At 30.0% G+C, this 19,509-nt stretch overlaps 1 protein-coding gene across 13 annotated transcripts in view; it reads right to left on the minus strand.

Moving 5' to 3' along the window:
* Positions 1-3,846: 3,846 nt before the first annotated feature.
* Positions 3,847-19,509, minus strand: part of LOC134712559 (rho guanine nucleotide exchange factor 7-like) — a 39,815-nt gene continuing 24,152 nt past the window's right edge. For 3 of the 13 annotated variants that reach the window (XM_063574257.1, XM_063574247.1, XM_063574244.1), the window contains 8 exons: positions 19,092-19,272; positions 18,710-18,760; positions 16,444-16,536; positions 12,065-12,160; positions 10,080-10,157; positions 6,734-6,821; positions 6,014-6,068; positions 3,847-5,318 (listed from right to left, as the gene is read on the minus strand). In XM_063574257.1, the coding sequence (XP_063430327.1) occupies positions 5,199-5,318; positions 6,014-6,068; positions 6,734-6,821; positions 10,080-10,157; positions 12,065-12,160; positions 16,444-16,536; positions 18,710-18,760; positions 19,092-19,272 (762 nt within the window). In that variant the 3' untranslated portion in view covers positions 3,847-5,198. The remainder of the gene's footprint in view (positions 5,319-6,013; positions 6,069-6,733; positions 6,822-10,079; positions 10,158-12,064; positions 12,161-16,443; positions 16,537-18,709; positions 18,761-19,091; positions 19,273-19,509) is intronic. The other 10 variants (XM_063574251.1, XM_063574246.1, XM_063574245.1 and 7 more) reach the window with 9 other exon arrangements.

Consider the following 19,509-nt stretch of genomic DNA (forward strand, 5'->3'; position numbering starts at 1 on the left):
GGAATTACTGAAATTGCTCTATGCATTATTTAGTAATGTTTGAAGAATGGAAAAAATAAGCTGATAGGTCAAGAACCTCTGGATTTTGTATAGTCTCTTGGTGTCAGGATTTCCTTGCTTTGTTGAAGACCCATTGTAGGGCTTGAACTGTTTTCTGTTGTTTAGTCAGGTTGTTGTCTCTTTGTCACATTTCCATTCTTAATTTTTAGACTAATTGTTGGAATATTAGGATAATCTGCATACAGATTTAGGTATAACATATCCGAATCAAAGTTTGTATTATTGCAACACTCAATTAGTCACATTTTTTGCCATTAAAAAAACCCTTAACGCTTTTTCTATTTTAACAGTAATTGTGTCAGTGTTTGTGTTGTCTTCACTTTGTTAATCAGTAATAATATAAAAACAACTTGAGAGAATTCAATTAGAAAACTTCAACAGATTCTTCTACAAATCATCAAGTTGGCCGTAGGCTATTTGTTTTTAAATGTATGAATTTTTTGTCCCTGATGCCGAAACGTTTCCAAATTCAAATAGTTCCACTGCCTTGTGGATGACTCAAAAAAGGAAAAAAGTCTTAAGATTATGGAAAAAATCTTGAGCTTGTCAGGTCAGAGAACACATTGGTCTAAAGAAAAAAAAATATGGACAGAAAAACCTGACCTTCCATGTTGGAGGTTGATCATAGGGCAATCAATCCAAATTTAACTGTACTTTGTGAAAAAGCTATGTTTTATAGATGACCATCTTATATGAATGAAACGATTGTTAGGTCAATCTAATATGGTTCATCTGACCAATACCTCATGGTTTTATTTTTGATACAAATATGATAGAATTTTATGAGTGTGTGCTTTTTTAAATATGATCAATAGGTCAAGTTAATAAGGTGTATAAAATTGAGAATGGAAATGGGGAATGTGTCAAAGAGACAACAACCCGACCAAAATAAAAAAAAAAAACCACAACAGCAGAAGGTCACCAACAGGTCTTCAATGTAGCGAGAAATTCCCGCACCCGGAGGCGTCCTTCAGCTGGCCCCTATAGAATGATTTTGTTTATATTTCCAATTGATTTTCATGGTTCCTTGGTTAATATTCATTTTTCTTGGTTAGATATACTTTTCAGATACAACTGAAATATGAAACAAGATACCATTTTCAGATTACCGACTTTTGACTCGGAGTTCTACAATTATTCATCAGGTTACCTATTCTTTGGTAGGACATCCTGGTACTCTGTCAATCACAAGTTGCCAAAAAAAGTAAAATGAAATATATGATTGATGCAAGGTAGGGGGAAATTTACTATTTTCCCATGATTTAGTTATGTATAGAAGCATTTAAACAGTTAACTTTCCCTTAAAGTTTTGCTGATTAAAATCTTGAATCTACGTATTTACGCTGCTCCTGTGTGACTGATTACCAGAATGTTCTACCACAGAGAAGGTAACCTTGTTGGAATAAAAATCTTTTGTCAAAATTTCGGTAATATGAAAAAGGACTAGGTCAACTATATTTGTTGTATAGAATGAATGTAAAATGTACATGTATATATGAAGGGGACCTTGGCTGTAAGGTGTACATGTATATATGAAGGGGACCTTGGCTGTAAGGTGTACATGTATATATGAAGGGGACCTTGGCTGTAAGGTGGCCTATATAATTGATTACATCCACTTTATATGAACTCATATGGATACTTGTCTTTTATTGGCAATCTTATCACATCTTCAATCATATTTTTGTACTAACCTCTCCTTCAAAGCAAGTTTCTGATGTGCCTTGGGGATATGGTAAAGCCAATTATGAGCGTTGTTGGAATTTAGCAATTATACAAGTACAAAAATTTATTGCAACAACAACATTTTTTGAACTCCTTGGGCTGTTGTAAAAGTTCTCATACTTGATGCATGTGTAGTTGACTTTATGACACCCTATTTCGATTCAGACCATGTTCACAAGTTATGGGATTTTGATCATTTGTTTTAAAATTGTGATACCTTTTGTGAACTCAGCTTCTCCGAGACAGTATTATACAAAGCTCTCATACTTGGTTGGATAATATGGCATCAAATATGTAGTTGACCATATTATACTGTGTCAGGACTATTTTATGGGATTTATTGAACTTTTACCATATTTTGACTATCATACCACAATTATTCATTCTAAATCCTCATTTATCTGAATATGAAAATTTCACTAGGATAATAATGATAAGCATAAGGTCAACTTTACTTGGTGTATCAAAACTGTATCATTTACATTGCCAATTTCCATGGTTAGGTCTGTCTCTCAAATACTTTTAAACAATAAGCTAAATATTTTAGGTGATGGAATGAATATCAGATGTACATGTCAATCTGGCAGAGTTCATCTGACCTAGATCTCATTTTGGTGGTTCATTGGTCAGGTCAAGATGTTTTAGTTCGGTCCAGATCTTACAACATATACTATGCACCACCATTTTTTATTTTATGATGTTTTATATAAATGTAAAAAGTACCAATCAAAATATGGAAATAAGATGTATGTTCAAAACATACAGAAATATTGAAAATGTCCATGAAAAAACAAAAACGACCACTGTGTTTAAAGGTAGTTAATCGAGAGAAACAAGTGAAACTGCAGGCTACTGCTCACTGATGATACCCAAGCTGCTATTGGATAATTTGAATTGTGTAAAAATATGTAAGTACATGTATTCAGTAAACGGGGAGTTGTTGAGTGGTGAATCTGAAAACGCATTACACTCACTGACTCATATAAACCCTGTGGCCAAATTTCAGAAATCCTTGTTATGTTGATATGCACAACTACATAGTATGTCCTTATTATCTAAAAAGGTTTCGTGAAATTCTGTTGTGTGGTTTGAGAGGAGTTGCAATGACAAACTGTTGCAGCAGAACATTAAAGTAAATAAGTTCAAAGGGGCGTAACTCCTAGAAAAAAAAATGAAGTGCAATTTCCCATCGATATGCACAACTACATAGTATGTCCTTATTATCTGAAAAGGTTTCGTGAAATTCTGTTGTGTGGTTTGAGAGGAGTTGCAATGACAAACTGTTGCAGCAGAACATTAAAGTAAATAAGTTCAAAGGGGCGTAACTCCTAGAAAAAAAATGAAGTGCAATTTCCCATCGATATGCACAACCACATAGTATGTCCTTATTATCTGAAAAGGTTTCGTGAAATTCTGTTGTGTGGTTTTAGAGGAGTTGCAATGACAAACTGTTGCAGTAGTACATTAAAGTAAATAAGTTCAAAGGGGCGTAACTCCTAGAAAAAAAATGAAGTGCAATTTCCCATCGATATGCACAACTACATTGTATGTCCTTATTATCTGAAAAGGTTTCGTGAAATTCTGTTGTGTGGTTTGAGAGGAGTTGCAATGACAAACTGTTGCAGTAGTACATTAAAAGTAAATAAGTTCAAAGGGGTTGTAACTCCTAAAAAAAATTTGAATCGCAATTTCCCGTCGATATGCACAACTACATAGTATGTCCTTATTATCTAAAAAGGTTTCGTGAAATTCTGTTGTGTGGTTTGAGAGGAGTTGCGATGACAAGAAACAGGACTGACGGACGGACAGACTGACGGGTCAAAAATATTATACCCTCTGCAACCCGTTGCGTGGGGTATAAAAAATATTCATGGGACATACAGACTGACTGACTGACAGACGGACAGACAGAGGTTAAACAGTATACCCAATTTTTTTAAAGCAGCAATACCAGAAGGACAATTCAACTGAATGCAGAAGGTTATTTCCAAATGTCTGTGAAAATCCACAGCTGTGCGAGGAAAACAAACATCCAGTATCATGTAATGTATAAACAAAATAAACAAGTGATTAGTTTTTATTTTTATAATATAAATCCAAGTATCACAATGTTATAAATCTTGGCAAACATATCATATATTACCAGTCATATATAAGATAAATAATTCATTCTCAAGATAAACTTTGAAATACTAGTTATTGTAGGGCATCCTTTCTTGAATTTCTTTTTCAAATAAAGTATCAATACTTCATCAAAAGGCTGAAACTGACCTGAGAACAATTTAAATGTATAGCAAAACACTTTTTAACCTGATAAAATCCACTAAAGATATAGCAAACAATTATTTTTACAAAAATTTTGCACACAAAAAAATGGTTAATGTACAAGATTTTAATTTAATTTACTTTGAGAGGAAAAGACTTTGTTGTGTTAGTCTGTTTAAAATAAGGGGGTTTTCAATGCAAAATAGCTTGTTTTTCAATGTTTAAAATATGTAAGTATTTTGTTTACTTTGTGATAGCCCTGATAGCTCAATAGAGATGAGATGTAATTGCCAATGAGACAACTATCCAACAAGACCATAATTGTAGATGAAGATAGCTCTCTCAAAGCTTGTCTAAAGCATGTATGTATCTGCCTAAGCAAGCCAGTATTGTGTAAATAGGACTAGATAGCTATTTTGATTTAGCTGTATCACTATATCCAAATCTTTTCTATATAATAAACAATATAACAAAATATTATGCAGGACAAGATCATATATACAAATAGCACAGAAAACAAACTTAACAAATAACATAAATTGTATTAGGTAGGACAAAGACTTTCATATTAGTAATAAGGTTTTACAACAAAAATTGTATATCTCAATTTCCCTAGTAGATTTTTCTCCTGATCAAATAGTCATTCCTCAACTACAAGCACTCTAAGTAATGGTTTTAGAAACAATTTCATATTCACAAATTCAATATACTATCTTATTACATCTGACTGTTTCCTTTCATAAGAAATTCATACTTTTTCTTCAATTGTTCATACCAAACAAAATAAAATTATAACATAAGTGTAGCTACTATTCTAGATGAGATGCCTTGTTAAAATGACAGATCATTCTATTATCTGTATAGCATTTTCAAGGCCAGTTCCTTAATCTAAGCTCTTTGTTATGCAACACTCGAAATTGGTTCTGTTGGCAACTTTTGCAACATATTATTTATCTTGCAGACCAGTTTTATAGCAACTATTTTTATAAAGAGGTTTGCAAAAACATATTTTCTTTCATATGATCAAGTATTTATAAAATACAAATTGATTTTTCTGTTCTGAAAATTTTATAAAATATTCATGAAAATCCTGGCCCCTTTCAAATGTTAACATAGTGAGACATATGTAATGTTTTAATCAAGTGAGATCACATAAGATTTTCATCCAGCATATCTGTTCTAGTTTTAATAAACTTTTTCATGTTAGTCTCTAATCTTTTTCTAGCTTTTGTTTCTTCTTCTAAATCTCTCTTCATTCTCTTATGTTCCTATAACACACAAACAAACACAGACTCAGCATACAAAACATTTATTAGCATGTGAATAACTTTCATTTTATTATGGGAACCCAATCAATTATTGCCCATAGAGGGCTATAGTTAACGAACACTATCTTGATGTGACCTGTGATTGTCTAAGTAAAGATTCTGTATTTTATAGAGTTTGTCAAGTAATTTACGACAGATCTTGTCTATATAAGTTATAAGTTCTTGATATAACTCAGTAGCTTTGTTTTTGAATGCTCAGAACTCTGCTCAAACCAGCGCTAGAGACCAGCTTTCAATGAGGTGAGTTTTTGTTAAATGTCAAGGTCATTGAAGTTACCTTTAGATGAAGAAATGATGTTTCTTTGTTTTTTGGTTTCTTCATATGTGTTAAGTGGTTTATAATGAATTGTATCCTTTTAATTCCATCATGTTTATCATAGATGAGAAATGTTGAACGTCATAATCTTACCAAAATTAAGATGTTTCTCTTTTACTTGATTCCAAGTACTGAATTTTAGAGGGAAAATATGATGAATAAGTCTTGTTCAATGTCTTATTTTGACCATTTAGACATATCCGATTAATAAACATTTTGTACATGAATTAATTCGAATCTTTAAGGGGAAAAAAATAAATGACCCATATCAAACCAATATATTTTGGTGCCTGGACAATCAGTATGGTTGTCTACTTACTGTTTCTAAAGCTTTGACCTGATCTTTTAATGAGTAAACTGTATCCACAAGTGACCTAAAATAAACACAAACAGATTACAGGCAACTGTTTATTTTACAAGTTAAAAGATTACAGAATTTGGTAGTTTTCCCAACTCTCTTTTTCAAAGGTTACCTAACATAAAATCTTTTGGCTAAAATAAAATACAATTAGTTGCCTATTTTAACAGCTAAATTTAAATAAATGACTGCTTCACAAGGCTGATAAACATTTTCTTTATATTATTTTTTAAAGTACATGTACTTGACTAAAATATTCAATTGGACATAGAACAGCTCAATCCCCAAATTTACATGTCTCTCCTTCCAGTCATCTTCCATGTAAATATAGCTGCATCGGGAATGTAAAAGTATGTGTATGGGAATGATATAGTTCAGTGTCCATAACCGGTACAATGGAGGTCAAAATTCAAGGTCATATATGCTGATACAATATATCAGAAGTCTGTCAAAGTTTGGCCAAGTCAGGCTTACTTGCTGAAGAAAAAAAACTTGATCGTGAAGTAATCTTAAATAAGAATGTGATATGAATGCCTATAAATGGAACACATTAAGTGATTCTAATTTGCCTTGAAAATAGAAATATTTCAGAAAGTAATTCTGGAAATGCAAAAAGCTGTGATACAACCGATTTCCATGTAAAAGAAATTCTATGATGCCTACTATAAAATACAAGCTTACTTTTCTTGTAACATGGTTGGGTCCCCTCCATCGTCCACTATTATCTTTTCTTCTTCAGCTATCAACACATGAGGATTCATCAGTATAGCTAAAATTACAACATGCACACATGCAACAGCCATTCAAATTAAAATGAAGCAAAATAGTTAGAAACAAACAAAAAGAGAATAGAATTTTACTGGTATTCAATAGAGCCCTCAATCCAAAAGTATTAAAGATGGAAAATTAAATGATCAACCAGGAATTTTCATATTGTGAGTTATGCATGAATAAAAAATATGGAATAAATCATTTGCTGACCATTCATATAAGCAAAATGAAAGGAAAAGAAATAAAGAAACAAAATAAAATAAACTTAGAAAAATCACCTGTATGCCAAATACTCTAAATATGACAGAGGTTAATCATGGACATTTATCTAACATTTTTGATAGCATTATGACCTCTATCAATTCAAATAGCCAAACAAAGCTTTTAAGATATAACATACATTCAATAAACCAAAGTTTTCTAAATTACTAGGCAAGTTAATAGCTTGGTAAAATTTGACTTTTTCACATATTATCATTCATCATTCAATAGTTTATTTCAGTAATATAAGTACCACTATGATTAAGGTGGTACCTAACACTACAGGGAGATAACTCTGTTAAGTCAGCTAAACGTTTTAATTACGTTGTGTTGTAAAAGGAATATTAAAGTTCTCAATGATCAAAATTGGTGGTTGTCATATTGCTATATAACCAGTGAAATTTTCTGACAAAGCGGTTGGTTAAATTTTTTTATTTTTTTTATATTTTTGTTAAAGTGTCAAAATAAATATTTTGACAAAATTTCATGAAAATTAAACGAGCCAAATTAATTTTAGTGAAAGTGTTGGGTACCACCTTAAACAAAAGAAAATGATTTTTTTTTGTGTGGCACCAATTTCAGATTTTATAACCCTAAAGAATGAAAATTTTATTTAACTTATTTAGCGTTAGGACCAAAAGTACATATTCAATAACCAATGCAGACAACAAAAATATAATGAAATATGAAGTTACAAAGAATGTGATTATATATTATCATTTTGTTACTTTTTTATATAATACACATATTTTACAGAACATATAACATTTACAACAAAATTACAACAATGCTCTTTGAAACAAACGAAAGAAACATTCAACTAAACTGAATCAGAAGTTTTAAGTTATACTTGGTTCATTCATCTCAAATAATCATGACATACATGTATTTCTTAAAACTACAAAACAATAGAGTACAAATTTCCAGGAAATTTCTAAGAAATTCAGAAATAAATTAGTTCTAACCTCCAGATAAAAAAATAATAATAAAACAGAACAGGTCTATTTATTTGGTTAGTAAATAAAAAAAACAAATTTAAAACATACTCCAATTTAGTTCATAAAATGCTCTGCAGCAATACAATATAGTTAACTTTTTGTAAATAAAATAAAGATGATTTGGGGTATACATAAAAAAAGATAGAAATAAAACACAACAATAAAACAATAAAACAAATGACTTTGCAAACCATGCATTTTAGAGTTACAAACATTCATTCATATATATTATATATATGTGTGTTTGTACTAAGTCAGTCTTATGGACTTTTGTTTTTTGTTGTTGTTCGTTTGTACATTTTTATCAGAGTAGTTGGGATGATGAGGTCTGGTTTACGGCCCACAATTTTTGTCCTGATGCATAAATTATGATTAATTGTGAATTGTGATTGTCCATATAAAAAAAATAATGTGTAACAAACATGCAGTATGAGTTTTGTTCATTGTTGAAGGCCATATGGTGACCTATAGTTGTTAATTTCTGTGTCAATTGGTATCTTGTGGACAGTTGTCTCATTGTCAATCCTACCACATCTTCTTTTTTATATGTCAGAACAATTTCATCATTTCAGTTGAACAGTCTGAAAATGTTGACTTTAAAACCATTGCATGATTGTGAATTTTTTTTATCATTGCAAAAGTATAAACTAGGTTTTTGGGTACCAAATTAATCTTTCATCACATGAAATATATTCTACACCTTTATTCTGTTAAATTTTTCATGATATTTCCTAAGCTTGGATATTTAGAAAGATTTCATGGTAAGTAGCTGAATTCTTGTTTTAGTGGTATGTTACTTGACAGAGATTCAAATTCATAGGAACAGCCATTTGAATACAAAACATTTCCGCATCTTGTGAAATGTACCATTTTGTCAACAGGAAAGTTATTATTGAGAGTCAATACATGGTGTAAATATGCTATAAATTCTAAATTTGACTGGTATGTTAAATCTACAAGATTACCATAATGATTAGCAATTACTGTTCTTGAGGACTGACATTAAAACATTCATCTTTAGTGTTTGAAAGAAGCAGAAAGATAGAAAAGTTAGTATAAGTTTAATATCTGTTCATTTCATTACAACATGTTTAGGATATTGCATTGCTTTAACAGAATTATTTCATTACAACATGTTTAGGATATTGCATTGCTTTAACAGAATTATTTACATTCTATGCACAACCAGAAGTTATATCACTTTCAAAAAAACACACACACACACACACACATTTTACAGCATGCTTTATAGAAGCAGTATTTTTTAAAAGGGGGTTATAAAAGTTGAAAATTTTCAGTTGTAAAATACAAAAACAATTTTCATATATTTTTTAATTACATCTATTCAAAAACATACTTCCATTTTTAATTTTAAGTTTTTGAAATATTTTTTTTGCATTTAAAAAACTTAATGTCATGTTTCAAAGACTATAGAATGAAGGAATCCATAAAACAGACCCCATATATAGAATTCTTAAATACTGATTGGTTGATAGTTGCAAACTTGTGCAATTGAAACCAGTGGGTACTTTGAACACATCTTAAAAAGTGCAAAATTAAACAAACTGCCCTCAACCGAAGTCAAACATAAACCAAATTAAATTATGTCCACAAAAACCAAAATGTGCTGGGCTTAAAAAAGTCAGTTAATTTCCATGAAAAATATTTACATTGAGAGATAGACACATCTGTCTGTTTATTACTGAACACATAAATTTATGACTGTTATTAATTACTTTAATCATAATATATTTTTAATTTACAACATTATACCATTAGGTCTTCTCCCAGAATATTATAGCAAAATTTGTTTTTCTTATTATTTTTGTTCTTTTTGAAAATATATGCTCACAAATTTTAGAATATGAATTTCATCTTTATATCTTAAAATCTCTCAGTGCAAACATATTATTTTTTGGTTTCAAACTTCTCTTAAAAAATCTATCTACTTAAACATTCCAAGAAACTTGAGGATCACCATGCAATGCAAACTGTACCTTGAGTACCAACATCTCGTCGAACATATCTATCTGTTGGCATAGGCTTAACTATGTTGATCACTTCCTTCAAAGGCACTATATGGATGACAACAAGTTCAATAAGGTTAACAACTATAGAAATCATCAGTCATTGACATGACGAGGCTTCTTTAAATTATCACTTTGGATTTTCCATATATGATAGTTTTAATAATAAAGTAATAAAACACATCCTTTTCTAGTTTTGGATTTCTATACAACATCATGGGTCTGTAGAAGACATGTGGCTAGCTTTTTGTGTGTTCTGTCTCATTGCTATACACTGAGGTCCTTTAAACTTTATTTAATAACTTTACCACCTTTATGGCATTAGATGAACATTTTGATTAACAGTTTTGAATTAAACATGCTAATTGTAAGTATTTTTAAGTAAACTTTTCATGAACAAAAAGCTACAAACAAACTTCATAACCCACTATACAGAAATATCAAAGAATGATTAAATTCACAATTTTAGCTTCTATATAAAATTCATAAATAAACTTATAAAAAATACACTTGGACTGAAATTCCCATGTTAAATTAGCACCTACTGTTTTAACATCAATAACATCATTCATTTTAGCATATACATGTATAGACATTAGTGGCTTACAGTGTCATTTGTAAAGCATGCCATTATATGAGATATTACCATAAAAAAAATCTAAGATTAATACATAGCTATGAAAATGCTTTTCAATGCAACTTTCTGAAGGATTTTTCAAAAATTGGAATAGGAGTCATTAGCTGGGGTTTGTTCTGGATTTGCCTAATTTAAGAGCAAGAGATGAGCAGTTGTCACATGTGTGCAGAATTTGCACTGACATACCTGTCAATTTTCAGGTGGTTTAAGGGGTTGTTGACATCTAAAACAATGAAGACAATGTCTAAATAATTAGTAATCCGATAGTCATCTTTGCAATGATTCTTTTTACTAAATATAGTACCTTTACTAATAATAAACCGCAACCTTTGATAACTCTCACTTGTGTGGTATGTTGATAGTATGATGTAAATTATGAAAGAATTATGAATTGAACACTTGGCAAAATAAAAGCTGAAAATTTCCCAATATCAATAGCATGCCTTACAGAGTATTTGTACTTGGTGTTAATAAGTAAGGTGATATCAACAACAAATTTCTAAATGTATCTATTTTAAGTATTTAGTAGTCAGTTAAGAGTGGACATGCTGAAATGTCTTGCCTGCATAACTGGCTATCATCAATTAAAAGGTATAGATGGAGCATAAGTTATAAAACTAATATATTCCGTAATGTTATATTATGCCCAGAATATTATTGTCATTTTATAATTTTCTGTGTTCAGGGGACCATGAAATTGGAGTGGATACTCTAGTTTGGCATTCAAATTAGAAAGATCATATCATAGGAAACATGTGTACTAAGTTTCAAGTTAATAGGACTTCAACTTCATGAAAAAATACTTTGACCATAAACTTTAACCTGAAGCAGGCACTATCATGTTGTTCTATGTTCTGTGTATCATGAAATTGGAATAAAAACTCTAATTTGGCATTAAAATTAGAAAGACTTGTGTCCTAAGATTCAAGTTGATTGTACTTCAACTTCATCAAAAACTACCTGACTAAAAACTAAAACCTGAAGCAGGACAGACAGACAAAGGAATGAAAAACAGGGGGACGGATTGAAGAACGATTGAATGAATTTACAGAATGCAAAACATATTTGCACCAGGTGGGGCATAAAAATGAGTCAAGTGGATTATTAGACCCTTAAGAAAGAGTACTAGACCTTTGATGCCAATAATGAATGCCATTGTTGCCATACACATGTCTCCTCTTAAGTGACATTCTTTTTGGGTGAGATTAAAACTACAAACTGGGCATGCTTTTCTATTGTCTTTAAACAAAAATATTGGTAGACTTCTACATCATGTTGCTATGGAGAAAAATCTCCTAGATCATGCAACACGAAGTACCTTGCAAAACTGTGTCTTGTGAACCTGTCTCTTTGATAGGAGTAAGATTTGGTTTAGGTAATGGCCTCACAAGAGTGAACCTTTCTTTAGTTACAGCTAAAAACCACAAAAAAACAACAAAAAATTAATAAAACAGCAAACAACATACATGGTTAAAAAAGGCCAATACTGTTAACATTGAATTATTAATTCTAACAAATCAATTATCTATACAATCATAGTAGCAAATTCATATAAAAAATAAATGCTTAATATATTCATAATGTATGAATCTTCCAAGGAAGATGTGTGTTGCCTACTGTCTCCAAATAATAAAATCAGATATGTCGATCAAGGTTTTGGTATGGGAATCTCTGATACTAGTAATATTTAATATAGCTGGTGCAGAACTTGTGGTTTAATCTGCACACTTAGTTGAATTCTGTCTGAACCTTTTCAAAAAGCTGTCAATTGACATGAGTTATTAGAATTATAATGCAAGTTACGAAATAGATCCTAATGTGTCACTATTGCATTGTATATAGCAGCTATCTAACATTGATATGGAATAGCAAGCTGATTGTTTTCAAGTTAAATAGCTATATACCAATAACAAGTGTGCAAATCATTCTTTAGTGAAAACTATTAAAGCCTAAACTTTTAGGATCTTTTTAAAAGTTAATGTTCCATTGTTTAAATTAAGCATTTTTGAGAGAAAAAAATTGGCTGATATAAGTTTACTGAATCAATTTTTACAAAGGACAAATCTTAACAACTACAAATAACTCTTTTAAAATTTAAATTACCAAAGTTTTTTGTCCTTTTTTTTGTATAACTCAAGCCATTTTATTTTATACATGTAAAGGCATTGAAAAAAGTATACTGTTAGACTTGTCTTTATAAATTTGTTTTCAAAACTTTGACCCTTCAACTAGAGGAGTAGGATTACAGCTCTCCTACAATTTCTGATTTGCATATGTCATTATCAATTAGTTTTTGTCAGTTCCTCTAGTTCATAATCTTTTGATTGTCCTAGCTATTCCTTTAGCTATAGGAAATGTAGCGCAGCAGAAACCTGGAATTCGTTGTCCATGTACATGTTGGAAATCTTCCATTTCTGGTGAAATGTTATGGTCTCCATATCCTTGAATTGAACCATCTTTATTTAATCTTAATTTTTTCAAATCCACTGTTTTTCATTGTTGTAAAAAATATCCGAGGCAGCAGTAAAATAAAATATAATTTCAATGGTTAGCTGTCATAGCATCACAAAAAGCATTGTTAATATTATTCAATGATTGAACACTATTACTACATTTTCAATTCAGTTCTCATATTTAACAAATTTATGATGTTGCTAACTAATTGAATCATTTTCATAACAGTGTGGACAGCAGCAATATCTATGTTGGTAATAATACTAAATCATTTACCTTTAACTTGTTTGTCATTGGCTATCGATAACAGTGATACTACGTTCACTCAGTCTGTCAGAGGCTTTCCAATAGGGATTTCAATGGAATTTAAAACAAGTAAAGTACATGCAGATGCATGAGAGAAAAAAAGAAAGTTGAAGTTCTGTAAATTCAGAAATTGTTGCATGCTTTTAATATTGAGATTTTGTTATTTTGGACTACAATGCGATTTTAATGTTTGCATTATTGTAAAAAAAACTGTTCAATTGATAAAAAAAAATCAAAATGTGAGTTTAAATCATTGAAATAACCCAGTTGATTTTTCGCAATAATAAAACATCGCAATAATTTCTTAATCCACAGTATTCAACATTTAAGGTCAAGGAACAGTAAATGGGCTATGTCACAGACTTCAGTAAAATTTGGCATACAACTCTGGCTCGATGAACTTCAACTGAAAATCGAAAAAATAATGCATTTATCTCAATTATCATTTGAAATATTACTGATTGAATTCTTACAAAATGGGTGAACATTTGTATAGAAAACACATAAAATCGGCGAAAAACCTTCTAAAATTTGTCTTTAAATCGCCAAATCTCTAATTCTACTCAATAGATTTTTCTTTAAAAACTATGTATTGTTGACACATAAATTTCTGTTTTAATGATATAAAATAATCATAGGGTCACCGACTTCGTTTTTTGTCTAATACTCAATTTATAAACTTGTTTGTAGTAAAAAACGTCAAAAATCAACGTTTTTCGGCCTGCACCGCGATAACGTTACGATTATTTCGACGTTTTGTTGTATTTTTCCACATAGAACGCAACTTTGAATGATGTATACTGTAAAAACGAAGTCGGTGACCCTATCTTTATTTTGCATCATTATAACGGAAATTTATGTATCAACAACATATAGTTTTTTAAGAAAAATCTATGGAGTAAAATTACAGATTTGGCGATTTTAAGACAAATTTTAGAAGGGTTTTCACCGATTTTATGTGCTTTCTATACAAATGTTCACCCATTTTGTAAGAATTGAATCAGTTATATTTCAAATGATAATTGAGATAAATGCATTATTTTTTCGATATCAGTTGAAGTTCATCGAGCCAGAGTTGTCTGCCAAATTTTACTGAAATCTGTGACATAGCCCATTTACTGTTCCTTGACCTTAAATCAACACAAAAGGTTTAGTTCTTTGCTAGTTATTCCTTTTATTTGATTTAGGCATTAAGAACCTTTGGTGACCCCATAGTTGAAATATTTATAACACGTACGATCTGACAAGTTGATGTTACATACCAACGGCCACCTCATCTGACCCAGTCAACCTGAGCACACCAAGAAATGGTCTTGTCCATGCTGTTATGAACATGATTCTAATTCCAGGTACTGAGCAAAGACATAAATGATAAAGGATAACAATCTAACTTAATGCATATTATATATAACACACTCAGACAGTACATACAGAACAATGACAACATTAAATTGCAGTACTGAAAATTGATGCTAACTAGCATGCACATTAATTTTGGATAAAAAAAAATTGTTATCATTTGATTAATTATTCTTGAATTATTCTCTAGCAAATGTTTGCTAGCACTTATTTAGAGTAAGTTTTAATAATGAATTTAAGCAAAGGCAAATAAAAACAAATACTGCAATATCAAACAAAACAATGAGGTGACACAAAAATGTATAAGTGTATACATGCATTTATTAATGTGACATAAAGAAAACAACTTATTTTTAAACAAATATTGACTCTTTCAAGTTTATCAACTTAACTCAAGTAATGTATTTTTATAAGTAGAATTAATCTAAAATCATACATTAACATATACATGCTGTAAACTAATTTACAAGTTGAAACCTACAGTGCTTTTTGTAAAACTATTGCTACATATAACGTCATTCAACTTTTTAAGGATTTCAGCTTTAAACATCAGTGACCTATAGATCTGCAATGTTTCAAATTAAAAATATTTCAGTACGAAATTCTAACGCAAGAACTGCTTCTGCTTTATAAAAATTCAATTTGTTTAAGCACTGGAGGTTACAATGTAATGACTTTATCAACATAGAACTATCTAATAGACTTTATTGCTATTTGTTGCCATTACTGGACTAATTCCCAAATAGCAGTACTAAAGGAAGTAAGAAATGGGTTTTTTGTTACATGTATCAAAAACTTTTCAGCGTCACTAAAATCATTCTAATAAATACAGAAAATTATCAGCACAAAATTGTATGTCAGTTTCTGAGTTGATAAAAATACATTTATAAAATTGCAATATAAATAAAAATCCATGATGAAAAAGTGACATACATAAAAAGGTGCACACAAAAAACAGCATATCAGCAGCAATCTTTGTTTACATCTTCAACAATCTAAAGACATATTTTAACAAAGCAAAAAGAATTACAGACATTCATTCAGAATACATGCAACATAAAAATATAAAGAAAAATCTCTTCAACATTTTTTCAATCTACAAAAATATTCTTTTCATTTTATACTTTTGCTACTGTTTCTATTTTATCATGATTTAATAGATGATTAATGATGACAAGTCTTTCTTACAAATCAATAAAGCTTCTGAACTTGATGTTTACTTACAAAACCAAATATTTAAATTGAGTGAACAATTCTGGTTCAAAATTTATAGTCTTGAAATATCTATTTACCACAGATATCTTTTTCAATTGGAAGCCAGATTTTGTATGGGAATAAAGCTTTGTAAAATAGAACTGTATAATGAGTTTGTTAACTTTTGCATTCCCAACCATAGCACAAAACTAACAGAAAGTTCAGGTTAAGATTTTGTCGATCATCATATATGTTAAATTTGCAGTATTTCTTATTTTTGACTTCTAGTACTTGACCATCAAAAAGCATAGGTTTACAGTTTAACAACAATGCAAAGAATCTTTAGAAAACAATATTTACAAGACCTAAGGTTGATATACTCACATGAATTAACTGTATTCCTCGTCTTAGCACTGGTACAATAAGCTTCTATCACTCGTAAAATTAAGGAATCTTCTTCCATTGTTCTAGGGTCATCTGAAATTTTCATAAGATAAAGTTTTACCATACCAATATATCTAATTTAGAAACTTTTTACATTATGTATTTATCTGCAGTGGTCCTTTTTACATCTAACAAAATCAACTCAAATCATTCAACACAGGTATATTATTATAATTGTCCAAAGGTTCTTGGTCTTACTTCTAAATGATGTATGCTCATTGAAATGAAAGTAGTTATAAATACAAAGACACATTTTTTAATGATCTATCTGGGACGGAATCAATGACTTTCTGCAGTCTACCTATGCATTATAATCATGAAGAACATACATTGTATTAACAATAAGTTAATCTAAATTAAAATTTATGCAGTGGAGCAAGAATGTCAAATAGTAACATAACTCATGTATTATGTGTGATAATATAAAAAATCTAAGCACTATCTGTGCTGTGAGTAATGTCAATTTGAGATGATTACCAAAAGGTGCATTACCAAACATGTATATTAATACTTTCAATCCTTTCTGAACAAATACTTTTTTTTATTCCTAGAAGTTGTTGTTATCTTCCTTTTTAACATTGCAATGGATATCTATGAGTTGGTTATAAAGTCTCTTACTTATGTTGATCTTGTTGCATTTTTATGATAAAGAAAGCATTATCAACAGTGAGTTTTTACTATTCAATGTTTACTGTTCATAATTTTAGATAATCAAGATTGAATTGTCTCCCTTCATATATATGAATATGGTGTGAAAAAATCAACTTTGATATTTATACACAGCTTGTATGTCTACAAGGTTGTAAGATACTGTTATTACGTGCATAAATTCTTATCAATTGTCTAAAACTTTATTCTTTCTTTCCTATACTTCAAATCATATCATTTCTTATAAATGCATCATTCTTATGATTTGAATATAAATCCTTCATCAAATCTGTGAGCATACCAGTTTTAAAACTTTCATGCTAACTATTTTATATATGGTTATAAACAGTTGTAGCTATACTTTTTATTTTAGAAATTTTAGTGATATTTTTCTAACAAGATCAGTATTGATAAATTCAAAACTAACATTTTTTATTTTGACCCTATAGGTTTACAGCATTTACTAACAGTTAACAGTATACAATTTGTGTCTGCTCATACAAAATTTCAATAATATTTACACACTGTAATTTTTGACTTAGCAGTACTGTTTTTATTAACTTCATTGTAATACTCAATTTCCAAATCAATGTGTGAAATTGTACATAAGGCATACATGCAATAGAAATCTGAATATCCAATAATAGATTTCCACTCGTTTCACTTGTTCTAACAAATTCACTGTGTTGAGATAAGGAATTTACAGTGTTCATATTGTGTGAGGATATGTATGTGACATGCTTTAATATGTAACCATGCATTTCTCAAACATTCATAACCACTGGATTATTATTCTTTATTGGTTCTCTGCAGGTTACATATTTCCAACAGGACTAATACAAGATTTTAAATTATAACTTGTCTCTTTTGGGACTCTTTAAACTAAAGTTACAACACACAACTACATTTGACATTGTATTAACTAAGTTTCCAAGGTTACAACATCTACATGAGGGGAAGGGAACAGACAGATGTGTTGGTAGAACTTTAACATTGTCAATCTCAGTTCAACCCAATGAATTCTACATTTTCATACTCATTTTTCATGTCATTTCAGATAACTCATATTAACCTACAATTGGCAGTTCAATGAAGCATGCTGTATTATCATTTATTTTTGTTTCCATATTAAAACAAACTTGTTTGGTATTGTTATTATCAAAATTTAAATATATACCTTTTTTCCTTAAGTTCATGGTATAAGGGTAGTGTTTGTAATAGGGGAAGTTGGTTATTTTATGATTCATGTTGCAGTGGAAGTGCTTTTTTATACTTTGCAGTCAGAATACAGGTATTTAAAACACTGAAAAACTTTCTATTCATGTAGCAAATAAACATAACCAAAAGTCCAATCACAAGAAATAATACAATAATAAAACTTAACAAAACAATCGATAAAAAAACAGAGTTCATAAAAATCAAAAATAAATGTCAGTTTAATAACAAAAAAGCTTCATTCTTGATTCTTGAATCATGCATACATATCATCAATGCAAAATGAACAACACCAAAAGCAGGAATAACAAATTATATGGGAATACAACATTCATATACTAACACTGTCGCCATCTGGATTTAAAGTCATACTCATCCTGAGAATGTGTTCTCACTGGGTATAGAAAAATATCACAGTTTATTGAAATTTGGATTTGAAAATACTAATCATATATTTGAATAATTATGATGACTATACACAATATATCATTAAATAAAGTTGAACCAGCTATATGTATTATATACCGTGCTCAAGTTTTATAATACAAAGAAGTCATGAATACTTTAACATGATTTATTTTTCTTCATAAAACTACAAAAAGATCCTTAAAACATAAAATATATTTTAAATTCACAGTTCAAACCTTACTGCAATGACAAAATAGCAATTAGAATAATAAGTTTATGTAAATACTTGTGTAGAGACCCTTGTATTTTCCACTCACCTGGTTTTCGTCGGACTGGTTTTCTGCCCATTCTTGGACTTCTGATGCCATCTTCTTTATTATATGGAATCTGTCTGAGAGGTGGTGAAGGTCGTAGACATGACATTGACCATGTGGAATGTGTTACCATGGCAGTTTTTGCCTTCGTTAACAAACTAATACTAGGTTGTGAAGTTGAGATCTATAAAATAAAAGGGGAAGTGAAGGTTTAAATCCAAAGTATGATAGCATCTATTAATAACATTCAACCCCCAATACTAGAACCATATTCATATACAGCTTTTTAACTATGTGTCCTTCAAAAATCAATCAGTGTATGTTGACACTAATAAAAATCCATTATTACTTTGTGTATTTTTCAAATTCAAATTTCTAAATATTTAGTGACAAAATTTCTCTTGTTAATTTCCCTTATAGG

This window comes from Mytilus trossulus, chromosome 3, assembly GCF_036588685.1.
Source record: "Mytilus trossulus isolate FHL-02 chromosome 3, PNRI_Mtr1.1.1.hap1, whole genome shotgun sequence".
NCBI lineage: Eukaryota > Metazoa > Mollusca > Bivalvia > Mytilida > Mytilidae > Mytilus > Mytilus trossulus.